The 13,342-nt window shown below is 38.2% G+C and overlaps 1 protein-coding gene across 1 annotated transcript in view; it reads left to right on the top strand.

Moving 5' to 3' along the window:
- LOC115093623 (sodium channel protein type 2 subunit alpha-like) overlaps positions 1–13,342 on the top strand; it is a 655,694-nt gene that overhangs the window by 448,337 nt on the left and 194,015 nt on the right. Inside the window, exons 19-20 of the mRNA XM_029605639.1 lie at positions 1,240–1,394; positions 2,843–3,016. Of these exons, the coding sequence (XP_029461499.1) occupies positions 1,240–1,394; positions 2,843–3,016 (329 nt within the window). The remainder of the gene's footprint in view (positions 1–1,239; positions 1,395–2,842; positions 3,017–13,342) is intronic.

Here is a 13,342-nt window from a genome sequence, read left to right as displayed (position 1 = left end):
GAACAGCACAGTGCTCTCTTGTGAAGATCTGAGGTCCTTTGGAGTGAGGAAACTCAGCCAAAGATGAGATGTATGCAGTGTTCTCTCAACCTAGTTTGATGTTACCCAGATAGAGAGTCCATCAAGCTATGTTGAGAGAACATTGCACAAATCTCATCTTTGGGTGAGTTTCCTCATTCCAAAGGTTCTCTCTCTCTCTCTCTCTCCTTCAAACCTACTAAAAATGGTCCACCCAGTGCTATTAGTGCACTTTGCAATTAACTGCCTATTACCATAAAACATGTCCCTTTTCCTATCATATGCAATATTTTTCACATTTTGATAAATCCAGGCCTAAGTCTGGTTGGGCCAAAGAGCGGCCCTAAATTTAGCAGGAAAATGTTACTCAGCTAACTTAAGATAGCCGGCTAAATTCAGTAGTGTGGCTGTGTTTTTGAATATACCTCTAAAGTTAGCTGTATAAGTTTATCTGACTAACAGGGTCATTTTTCAAGGTGCAATAGCCCATTATCATGGTGGTAAAATTAAAGTTAGGGGACGGGGTGGAGTTAGGGAGGAGTTTGGGAGGGGTTTATGGAAATGGGATGGCGGCACCGCTGCTGGTGATAATGTTTTGGACATTATCACCGGCAGCAGCACGGGAAATAGCACCGCCTTTTAGTGTGGCGCTATGGGGGCAATAGTGTGAGTCGTGGCTGCACCATGGCAGGTGAAACCTCGCCGCCATGATGCAGCTGGCTGCATCATGAATAGTGACTGAATATGGACCTCTAGATGTCTAACTGCCATGCATCTATTGGAAAATTTAGCCTTGATAAACGCAAACTCAGAAAAATCCTCGGTACAGTGAAAATTCAAATAGTCATGTTTAAGCAGATTACTGTATACTGTTTTACACTGACATAAACAATATTAATAGATTTTAAAATATGTAAACTTTGTGAGTAGTTTTTACATTATTTGGAATTATAATAAAAATGTGTCTAAAAGGTTGAGTTAAACTTGTACTGGAAAGTTCTGTTCCCTTTGTCCAAAGAAAGAAGCTAATGACAGAGAGATGTGCTTTTCTCATTTTGTCTTCATAGTTCTGTAGTGTATTATAGGGTTTCAGAATCATTCTAAGATTAATGAGTTTAAGAATATCTAGGTATCAAAGTAAATTATAGGTATCAAAGTAAATTATCACTTCATACAAAATTCAGTCTGCTCTGATTTACCAAAATATATTATATCTTCTAGGCTGTGTAAATAAGTTTACATGTTGCCAAGTCAGTGTTGAAGAGGGGAGAGGAAAGCAATGGTGGAATCTTAGGAAAACCTGTTTCAAGATAGTTGAACACAACTGGTTTGAGACCTTCATTATCTTTATGATTCTCCTCAGCAGTGGTGCCCTGGTGAGTAAAATCAATATGAGTTAAAATGCACTCTTTTCAGAACAGTTCTCCCACTCCAGTGGGCTTCTAGATGTAATTTTCTTTTTAGTCCTTCTGCAGTCCTTTATATCTCCTATGAGGTCCATATTCAGAGGCATTTAGCTGAATAACTCACAAGTTATTTGGATAAATGCTGATTTATGAACATTTCCATCATTTATCTGGCTAAACTTTAGCCAGATATCTCATTATCCAGCTAAATTGTAGCTGGATAACTTAGGGGCATTTTAAGGGTGTTTCTGGGAGGAGCTACATTATCCAACTAAGTTGTCTGGTTAGTTCTGATATTCAGAGTTAGCTGGATAACATATCCAGCTAACTTTGTGCTGTAGAGCTGTCCTAAAGTTAGACAGATAGGTTTATCTGGAAATCTTTAAGATAACCATCCATATTCAATAGTGCGACTGCACTATTGAATATTCCTCCAAAATTAGACGGGTAAGTTTACCTGGCTAATTTTGCAGTCTGGCTAGTGACTTAATATGGATCTCAACATTTTCTGCCCTTACCAGTTGCACCTGTATTGAATAGGCTTTCTTTCTTTTTTTGAAAATAATCTGTATTCTGCATCTACACAATACAGTAACACATGAAGTGTATCAGTATACCAACAACACTGCACAAATTATTATAAAAATAAGATATAATATGATACACATCAACAAGTGGCCTTCATGTAAATCTACTGTTTTTATCATTTTCTCAAGCACTTATGCAATGTTATTTTATTCCTTTTAGCCATTAATTTTTTAAAGTGCATTACTGTAAGTAAACATTTATCACTTACAATAGGAGACTATTATACAGCATTTGAAGATAGCATCGATTTTAAAAATCTGTCATTTTTGTACGTTTTAATGTATTACTTGAATAGTTTGGAACTTGTATTTACTGACATTTAGCAGCAATATTCCTACTATCTCAGCACCATTTAAAAACAATACAAGACTGAATTTTAAAAGAGATACCTTTTCCAAAATCATACAAGAAATGTTTTCATTTACAGTAAGAATCTTTCCAACAATACCCAGGATAGTCAACACTTTCTAGTCCATTCAGCTGTAATTGCTTCATCCACTTACAATCTTTGTTCTTCCTGCAACTTTCTCAGTCATTCATGTCTTCCAGTACTAAGAAGATAAAAATGATATTCTATATTATAAATGAGGTTTTTCCAAAGCCTTATACAATACTAGTATCAATGCCTTTTCCAAGTTAAAGAATGAAACATGTCTTAAAATGACAAGCAAGGAAAAGTCTATGGCTTTTGTGGTTTAACTGGAGAATGAAAAGGATTTCACTCACTGCTTCCTGGATTAGTAACAAAGCAAAAACATTTTGTTCAAACTAAATGGAAAACTACTGTTAACTATATAATTACAATGAACTTAAAAACCTTCTATCCACAGGCCTTTGAAGACATATATATTGAGCAGAGAAGAACTATTAAGATCATGCTGGAATATGCTGATAAGGTCTTCACCTATATCTTTATTTTGGAAATGCTTCTGAAGTGGGTGGCATATGGATTTGCAAAATATTTCACCAATGCTTGGTGCTGGCTTGATTTCCTGATTGTTGATGTGGGTATTCTATAAGTCTTATTTCTTACATTGTTGCAAGTTGCATGTATATATTAATGGTTCCCTATTCGTTATAAGTATTTTTCAAATAAACAAAGTACCATAGCTGACAATGAAAGAAAACTGTATACAAATTCATCATTTATGGAATATTCTCTGGATTTAGTGGTATTAGTCAAGCTATACTTTGTTCCAGTCCATATGTTTTCATTTATAGATACTAATGCTGTGGAAATGATGCTATATATCATTTCATTATGCCTGTTAGATGGAGTGTAAATTAATTGGTGCTTTTGTTTCAGCGGAATAATTGATGCTTTAGTAGTTCTTGAAGTAAGCAATGCGCTGTATAACATTTAACAGATTTAGTTTACATTGATGAAAAAAATTGCCAAGTCTTTACACTAAAAGTTATGCATATACTAAAGCAAAGAACTTTAGTAATTACTTTTTGAATTTCAGCAGATAACCGGAATATGCATGCTAAAGTAAATAAAGTGTTATGACATCATTTTTTGCTGAAATCCTAATGTCTATTTGTTAATTTTAATTCAACAAAAGTTGTCTTGTGGAAAACAGTTTTCTTATAAATGTTTTAGTATATATAAAAATCACTTATGCAACAGGTTATTGTATTTAGATGCATCAACTGAATGTCTTTGTTATCTGCTCCATTCTCATAACTATACTGCAGAAAGTATATTTATAGTGCATCATTACAAAGTCAATCCAGTGCATGCATGAGTTCTTTATTCAATTTAACAAGCATTTTGGATTCTCACTCCATTTTATAAACAAACGGATTTTATATATAATGCCAGATAGTTAACATTGAACAGTAGTCTACAGATAGAAAATTCTTTCCAAAATGTAACCAAGTTTTGTTGCTACTGACAAATACAGAAATTCTTTTGCAACCTAAACAGCGGGTTGCATTTGCATTTTATTGAATATCCCAGTTTGTTATTGCTTAACCTATGTTTTGCCCATTTGACATCTGATGCTCTTCAAATCCAAATCCGGAGTTAAAGTGGTCTCTTTTAATACAGTAAAGTGTTTCAATGGCACATGAGAGTTCCCCCAGATGATATCTTTGCTTTTTACAAAGAGACTTCTGGGAGAGTTGCCAAATGACTTCCTGTTAACAAGGATGTAATATGTGAGTCCTGGTTCTGATCTCCTTTCCATTCTGCCTATGAACTTGTAACTCTAATTTATAGTCCTTTTCTTAGCAGCTTTCTAGTTCTGTCGCTTTGGAGGGGTGTGTTAACATAAATCTGAGTTACAAGTCCCTAATTCAGTGACATAGAAAATTATGAAAGTTGGATGTTTTGTGATTCCAGGAAAAAAATCTAAATGACTATTTCTGCACATTTTTTGCAATAGAGCTTAATGGGCTAGTTGCTGACAGAACATAAAAAAATGGTTAATTTCACCATTTTCTTTCCTTTTTAAAAAGCAAAGCTTTGCAATATTGACAAATTTCATTATTTTCTACCATTTTTACATGGGAATTCTCCAAATCAAATCTATGGCAAGGTTTTATCAACTTGCAAACTGTGGAATATTTGTAAAGTTATCCATAAAATGAAATGTTGGATTTTGTACCTTTCCCCCATTTATGAATGAAAGTAGAATCAGAACATTCTTGTGTACATCCTTATCACAGCAGCATGAAGGCTTCCTACAAATACTGTATGTGTAGAGCTTGAATATACCCTGAACAACTGATAAGTGAACCCAGGCATGCAAACTGTTGAAAATGGCATCCATCAGTAAAGATGCATAATTTTTATTTTTTTTAATGTGAAAATGCAAGTAAAATGTTAGACCAAAAAAAAAAAAAGAAAATTTAGGAAACAGTACCTCTTGGTAACAACATTTTTCTGCAGCTTTAAAATTTTGATTGGTGGAAATGCTTTTAATCCTTACTTAAAATTTACAGGGGCTAAAAAGCACTGCTGTTTTAATTAAAAGCCCCTGAATATATGTTAATAAATGGTTAGGAAAAAAATATACATAGTAAATGACAGCAGAAAAAGACTATCTGGCTCATACAGTCTGCTCAGTTGTCCTGTCACTGCCAAGGATACACTACAGCTGCCAGTCACAGAGCATAAACACTTGTTAGATCTATATCCTTTTTGTCTTCCTCTTTGTATTCAACCATTTGTGTAGAAAACCATACAAGATTCACACTAAGTTCCCTCCAGCATCTGTCTTTTCCAGACTTAACCCCTGTGTAGCCCTCCAGGCAGCCCCAACTTCCTGAGTGCCTGTATTTCCACTATGACTTCTAGTTACTTACAGAACCCACAGCCTGCCAAACAGACCAGGCTACTAGTCAATTCTACAATCACAGCCTGCAACATGGATACCTGACTAATGTTGGAAATGTTTTAAGGGATGAAAGACTATAGTGTCAGTCTTTCCTAACCCAAGTTAGCGGTTAATAGTAGTGGTGCACAACGGGATATTACTATAAGAGGAAAGATTTCAAATTATTTATGCTTTTATATGAAGAAAACAAAATGGCCTCCCAGTAGAGGTGGTAGAGGCAAAAACTATATAACAGAATTTAAGAAAGCCTGGGGCAGGCATACAGGATCCCTAATTGCAAAGAAGTGAAGAGAGAGCCAGATATCAAGTGGGCTCTATAGGCACTGGAACAGGAAATAAATTGGGCAGACTAGATGGGCCTTAGGGTCCTTAACTGCCATCATATTCTGTTTTTCAGTGAATCAGTCAATACGTTATGCTTCATAAGATTTTTTTCTCCATGACAGATTTGTTTTCTGTTGTGGCAATTCCTCCAAAAGAGCAAAACTTAAATATGATTGTGTAACTGCTTAGCCATATGAATCATAGTAATCAGTAGGTACTTGGGTACTTGTTTTAGCTGGGTTTCTGGTTTTCTATAATATAGTTATTACATGTTATAGGGTTAGGCTACAGGATGAAATCCTTATCTTATTATTTACTATGAGGGTAATCTTAAAAGGAGCTACACATGTAAATATGACATGCTATTGTAACAATTTTAAAAATCCATTTACACATGTAAAGTGCACTTTCACATGAATGTTTTATTTTATTTATTTATGTAAAATATTCTTATATACCACATATACACACAGAGATGGATCTAGGTGGTTTACCATTAATATACATAAAATTGATTAAAATAGCTAAAGGATAAAACAAATTAACTTAACAGTCTTAAATCCTGTAGACAATTCAATTACATATATGGTAGCAATTCTCAAAAGCCCACTTATATGGGTACAGTGCATTTACATGTATAAACCCAATTTTAAGCATGTAAATGCTTTTTAAAATGAGGCCTTATGTGTTGAAAGCCTAGCAACAGATAGAGAGGAAAAAAATGGACACAATTTTTCAAATACCTTAGTAAGAAAGATATGGATGTTCTAATATTTAAACTGTATAAAAACACACTAACATCTTTTCAGTAAAAATGAGCCTTTGATACAAAATACGTGAAATTGTTTTATGACTTTCAACTGATGCCTGCTTCACTTGCCAGTAAAAAAGAAAAGTGTTTTTCATTTGTTTTGTTTTTACAAGGTTACTTCACAGTAACAATGCACCAGGATTTCAGATGATTTTTTCAGGTGTTATCCTAAAACAATGTTTTCAGTGATCGAAATAATCTTCTTAAATTGTCCAGTCCAATGCAGTTCCTTTTCTCACTGAAGGACCATACTAAGTGATAATACTGAAAGCCACAAATTATCAAAGAATCTGAATTTAACTTATACTGTGTGTCATAAAACTAATATTCTTCTGTGTCACATTTCAAAATGTTTTGTTATCTACAAGATGCATGAATTTGAATTTACATCTGCCTTTTTTGCATGTTGTGAAGATTTTCTTTTTAAAATGAGTATGAGAGATTGGATACAGTCATTTGGATCATGGACGTGCTAACCTTCTAGTGTCGCAATATTCATCATTTTTATGCTATTTCTATGTTATTAGCTAGAAATGGCTAGCTTGTTCACATTTTCACATACATCTTACATTCAGGTATTTTAAATACCTGGTACACAACTCAACATTCTGTGGAGTTTGGGCAAGTTCCTGGAGGAAAGTCTACCATTATCAGCCAGGTGGACTCAGGGAAACCCACTGTGCTTATCCCTGGGAGGAATCAGCAACAAAGAATTGGATCTACTCTTTTTGCAATCTGCTGAGTACTTGTCACTTGGGATGGCCATTGTCAAACGTTGGGCTCAATAGACTTTTGATCTGACCCAGCATGGCACATCTTATGCTCATATGATCAGCCTCTATATCCTGGGCTCTGAAAGTAGCTTTTGCTTCCCCTTCTCCTCCTCAGCATCCTCATTCTTCCTCTCACTTCCACACCTCCCCCAGAAGCCCTTTATTCTATCTCACTCTTCCTCCTCCTCTTTCTGTTTCCCCCTCAATGGGCTTTTTCTCCTTATAACTCCTACCTCTGCAAGACTTCCCACTTCATTTTTTTTCCTCCACCTACCCCCTTTATTGTAAAACAGACATATCAAATGAAATAGTATGTCCAAACCATTGGTATTCAGAAATCAAAATATATACTAAAGGCAATGAAAAACCACAGTAATCCAGAAAAACAGAAAACAGGTGGCAAGGCAGAAAAATGTAAATCCTGTATAAACACAAAAGTTATAATTTGTATGGCTCAAAAAATGTCTGTCACAAAATGTGTAATTTAAAACAGAAGAAAAGATTAAATGTTAGTATATCATATGTCTCCTGGTCCATTCATCCACATTACCAACCAGATCTGTACTGCAGCACAGATCAGAGAAAATCAATCATATAACAGCACTTTCAAAATATTATTTAAATTAGAAGAATGCCCACCATAAATGACAGGATATTGAAATTTCACTGTGTAGTATGAACACAATCCACTCCCTCTCAAGATGGGAAAGGTGTTCTTCATGGATTATACTACATGTCCGTGGTGTGTATGTGTGTGTGTGTGTGTGTGGGGGGGGGGGGGGTGTATCTGTGCTGCATGTGTCTGCTTAATCCTCAGTCCTTTCTTCCCACCTCTCCACAGCTCAATTCTAAATCATTTCTATCATCCCCCAGGTCAATCCAAATCTCTCTCAATGCACCCCCAACAAGCCTCAATCAACCCCTCAATTTTGGCATAATTTAATTTTGCCTCACTCCTTCTACAGCTCATTGCCTTATCTCAGCAGAATGTGTTTACATTTCTCCGAGCCTCATTTCCCTCTCTCACTTTAAGAACATAAGAACGTGCCATACTAGGTCAGACCAAGGGTCCATCAAGCCCAGCATCCTGTTTCCAACAGTGACCAATCCAGGCCATAAGAACCTGGCAAGTACCCAAAAACTAAGTCTATCCCATGCTACTGATGCTAGTAATAGCAGTGGCTATTTTCTAAGTCAGCTTAATTAATAGCAGGTAATGAACTTCTCCTCCAAGAACTTATCCAAACTTTTTTAAAACCCAGCTACACTAACTGCACTAACCATATCCCCTGGCAACAAATTCCAGAGTTTAATTGTGCATTGAGTGAAAAAGAACTTTCTCCGATTAGTTTTAAATGTGCTACAAGCTAACATCATGAAGTGCCCCCTAGTCCTTCTATTATCCGAAATAATAAATAACCGATTCACTTTTACCCATTCTAGACTCATGATTTTAAACAGCTCTATCATATCCCCCCTCAGCCATCTCTTCTCCAAGCTGAACAGTCCTAACCTCTTTAGTCTTTCCTCATAGGGGAGCTGTTCCCACTCCCTTTTCATTTTGGTTGCCCTTCTCTGTACCTTCTCCATCGCAACTATATCTTTTTGAGATGCAGTGACCAGAATTGTACACAATATTCAAAGTGTAGTCTCACCATGGAGCGATATATTTATTTATTTATTATTTATTTATTTATTTTTGTGTACCGACATTCGATTGAGATATCACATCTGTTCACATGAAACTGAACAGTAAATAAGGCATGGGCTGCTTATTTTTACAGTGTATCTTACAGAGTAACTTAAGGTTAACATTTTAAAATGCGTTTTGGAACATTGAACTATTTACAGAGACAAAACATATAGAGGCATTATGACATATTCCATTTTATTCACCATTCCCTTTCTAATAATTCCCAATATTCTGTTTGTTTGTTTTTTATTGCCGCAGCACACTGAACCAATGATTTCAATGTATTATCCACTATGACACCTACATCTCTTTCCTGGGTGGTAGCTCCTAATATGTAACCTAACCTAACATTGTATACATCACCTTGCACTTATCCACACTGAATTTCATCTGCCATTTCAATGCCCAATTTTCCAGTCTCACAAGGTCTTCCTACAATTTATCACACTCCGCTTGTGATTTAACTACTGTGAATAATTTTGTATCATCTGCAAATTTGATTGCCTCACTCGTCGTATTCCTTTCCAGATCATTTATAAATATATTGAAAAGCATGGTTCCCAGTACAGATCCATGAGGCACTCCACTGCCCACTCCCCTCCACTGAGAAAATTGTCTATTTAATCCTACTCTCTGTTTCCTGTCTTTTAACCAGATTGTAATCGACGAAAGGACATTACCACCTATTCCATGACTTTTTACTTTTCCTAGAAACCTCTCATGAGGAACTTTGTCAAATGCCTTCTGAAAATCCAAATACACAACATCTACCGGTTCATTTTTATCTACATGTTTATTAACTCCTTCAAAAAAGTGAAGCAGATTTGTGAGGCAAGACTTGCCTTGGGTAAAGCCATGCTGACTTTGTTCCATTAAACCATGTCTTTCTATATGTTCTCTGATTTTGATATTTAGAACACTTTCCACTATTTTTCCTGGCACTAAAGTCAGGCTAACTGGTCTGTAGTTTCCCGGATTGCCCCTGGAGCCCTTTTTAAATATTGGGGTTACATTAGCCACCCTCCAGTCTTCAGGTACAATGGATGATTTTAATGATAGGTTTCAAATTTTTACTAATAGATCTGAAATTTCATTTTTTAGTTCCTTCAGAACCCTGGGGTGAATACCATCCAGTCCAGGTGATTTACTACTCTTCAGTTTGTCAATCAGGCCTACCACATCTTCTAGGTTCACTGTGATTTGGTTCAGTCCATCCGAATCATTACCCATGAAAACCTTCTCCGGAATGGGTATCTCCCCAACATCTTCTTCAGTAAACACCGAAGCAAAGAAATTGTTTAATCTTTCCATTATGGCCTTATCTTCTCTAAGTGCCCCTTTAACCCCTCGATCATCTAACAGTCCAACTGACTCCCTTACAGGCTTTCTGATTCGGTATTTTAAATTTTTTTTTACTGTCAGTTTGTGCCTCTATGGCCAATTTCTTTTCAAATTCTCTCTTAGCCTGTCTTATCAATGTCTTACATTTCACTTGCCAATGCTTATGATTTATTCTATTTTCTTCTGTTGGATCCTTCTTCCAGTTTTTGAATGAAGATATTTTGGCTAAAATAACCTCTTTCACCTCACCTTTTAACCATGCTGTTAATCGTTTTGCCTTCCTTCCACCTTTCTTAATGTGTGGAATACATCTGGACAGCTTCTAGGTTGGTATTTGTTAACAATGTCCATGCTTCTTGCACACTTTTTACGTTTGTAGCTACTCCTTTCAGTTTTTTTCTAACTATTTTTCTCATTTTATCAAAGTTTCCTTTTTGAAAGTTTAGCACTAGAGCCATGAATTTACTTACTGTCCCCCTTCCAGTCATTAATTCAAATTTGATCATATTGGGCCGGATTTTAAAAGGGTTATGCGCATAAGGTACACGCGTAACCCTTTTAAAACGCCCCTGCATGCGCCGAGCCTAGTTTGCATAGGCTTCTGGCGTGCACAAAGCCCCGGGATGCACATAAGTCCCAGGACTTTCCTGGGGGGGGGGCGTGTCAGGGGGCGTGACGCAGCCACCGCGTCATCTGGGGGTTGGCGCCGTGGGTGTGGTTTCAGCCCGGGGACATTCCGGGGGCATGGCCGTGGCCTCTGGACCAGCCCCCGGACCAGAACATGGCATGTGGCAGCTGGCCCAGCGCGCGTAAAGTTACGCCTGCCTCGAGCAGGCGTAACTTTCACGACAGAGGTAGGGGGGAGGTTTAGATAGGGCCGGGGGGGGGGGTGTGTTAGGTAGGGGAAGGGAGGGGAAGCAGAAGGAAAGTTCCCTCTGAGGCCGCTCCGATTTTGGAGCGGCCTCGGAAAAAACCGGCAGCAAGTGCTGGGCTCAGCACGTGCAAGTTGCACAAATGTGCACCCCCCTTGCACGTGATGACCCCGGATTTTATAAGATACACGTGACTATGCGCGTATCTTATAAAATCCGGCGTACTTTTCTTCGCGCCTGGTGTGCGAACAAAAGTACATGTGCGCGCTGTGTTTTAAAATGTACCCCATTATGATTACTATTGCCAAGTGGCCCCACCACCATTACCTCTCTCACCAAATTATGTGCTCCATTGTGAATTAGATCTAAAATTGCTCCCTTTCTCATTGGTTCCTGAACCCATTGCTCCATCCAGGAACTTTATCTCTCTAGCGTGACCCGATGATACATTTACCCAGTCAATATTGGGTACTTGAAGTCTCCCATTATTACCGCACTACCAATTTGGTTAATTTCCCTAATTTCTCTTAGCATTTCACTGTCCGTCTCACAATCTTGGCCAGGTGGATGGTAGTATACTCCTATCACTATACTCTTCCCCAACATACAAGGGATTTCTACCCATAAAGATTTGATTGTGCATTTAGTCTCATGCAGGATGTTTATCTGTTGGACTCTATGCCATCCCAGACATAAAGCACCACACCACCTCCCGGATGCTGCTCCATGTCATTGCAATATAATTTGTACCCTGGTATAGCATTGTCCCATTGGTTATCCTCCTTCCACCATGTTTCTGAGATGACAGTTAAGTCTATGTCATCATTCACTGCTATACATTCTAATTCTCCCATCTTACTTCTTAGACTTCTGGCATTAGCATACAAACATTTCAAAGTTTGCTTTTTGTTTGTCTTTTCATTCTGCTTTTTAATTGATAGGGATACATTTGAAATTTTTAGCTCAGGTGAGTTTTTAGTTACAGGCACTTGGACTACTTTTCTTATTATTGGAGCCTCACTGTTGGGATGCCCTAATTCTAATGCACCATTAGTATCATTTGAAGATACCTCCCTCCGAACCATGCGCTTTTGAGAGACTGTCAGCTTACCTCTTTCTTCTAGTTTAAACGCTGCTCTATCTCCTTTTTAATGGCTAGCAATAACAGTCTGGTTCCACACTGGTTTAAGGTATCCCATCCCTTTGGACAAGACTCCCCCTTCCCAAAAGGTTCTCCAGTTCCTTACAAAACTGAATCCCTCTTCCTTGCACCATCGTCTCATCCACGCATTGAGACTCTGGAGCTCTGCCTGCCCCTGGGAACCTGTGCATGGAACAGAGAGCATTTCAGAGAATGATACCCTGGAGGTTCTGGACTTCAGATTTCTACCTAAGAGCCTAAATTTGGCTTCCAGAACTGTCTAAAATCCTATCTAGGTGACATGTGAGGTCTGCCACCTTCGCTTCAGGTAGGCATGTTACCAAGTGATCCTCACACCCACCAGCCCACGCGGCTGTCTACATTCCTAATAATTGAATCACCAATGATGATGGCCAACCTAACCCTTCCCTCCTGGGCAGTAGCCCTTGGAGACACATCCTCGGAGTGAAAGGACATTGCACCACCTGGAGAGCAGGTCCTTGCTACAGGATCTGTTCCTGCTGTACCAGGTGGATGCTGTTGCCCGATCATGAGACCTTCCTCCTCCAAGGCAGCACCAGGGCTGCCAGTCTGAGGTTGGAACTTGGCTACTATGTCCCTGAAGGTCTCATCTATATACCTCTGTGTCTGCCTTGGCTCCTCCAGGTCTGCCATTCTAGCCTCCAGAGATCGGACTCATTCTCTGAGAGACAGGAGCTCTTTGCATCGGATGCACACGTAGAACTTCTCACCTGCGGTTAAAAAATCATACATGTGACACTCGATGCTGCTGGATTGCTTCCTTCATCTCAGGTTTGTTCAGTTCCTAGTTAAGTTTTAGGTTGCTATGGGAGTAGGAATGTGTCTGTATAGGTATTCACTATGGGGTAGATTTGAAAAGGTGCGCACGCTACCCGGCGTGCACACATGTTTGCCCAATTTTATAACATGCACACGTATGTTATAAATTTGGGGGTTGGCACGCTGCCTTCCCCCGTTCCTAACCTAAGCTTCCCACCCCTTCCCTTAAC

This window comes from Rhinatrema bivittatum, chromosome 6, assembly GCF_901001135.1.
Source record: "Rhinatrema bivittatum chromosome 6, aRhiBiv1.1, whole genome shotgun sequence".
In the NCBI taxonomy this organism is placed as follows: domain Eukaryota; kingdom Metazoa; phylum Chordata; class Amphibia; order Gymnophiona; family Rhinatrematidae; genus Rhinatrema; species Rhinatrema bivittatum.
The sequence above is the reverse complement of the archived record's forward strand: the minus strand, read 5'-3'. Positions and strand labels throughout refer to the sequence as shown.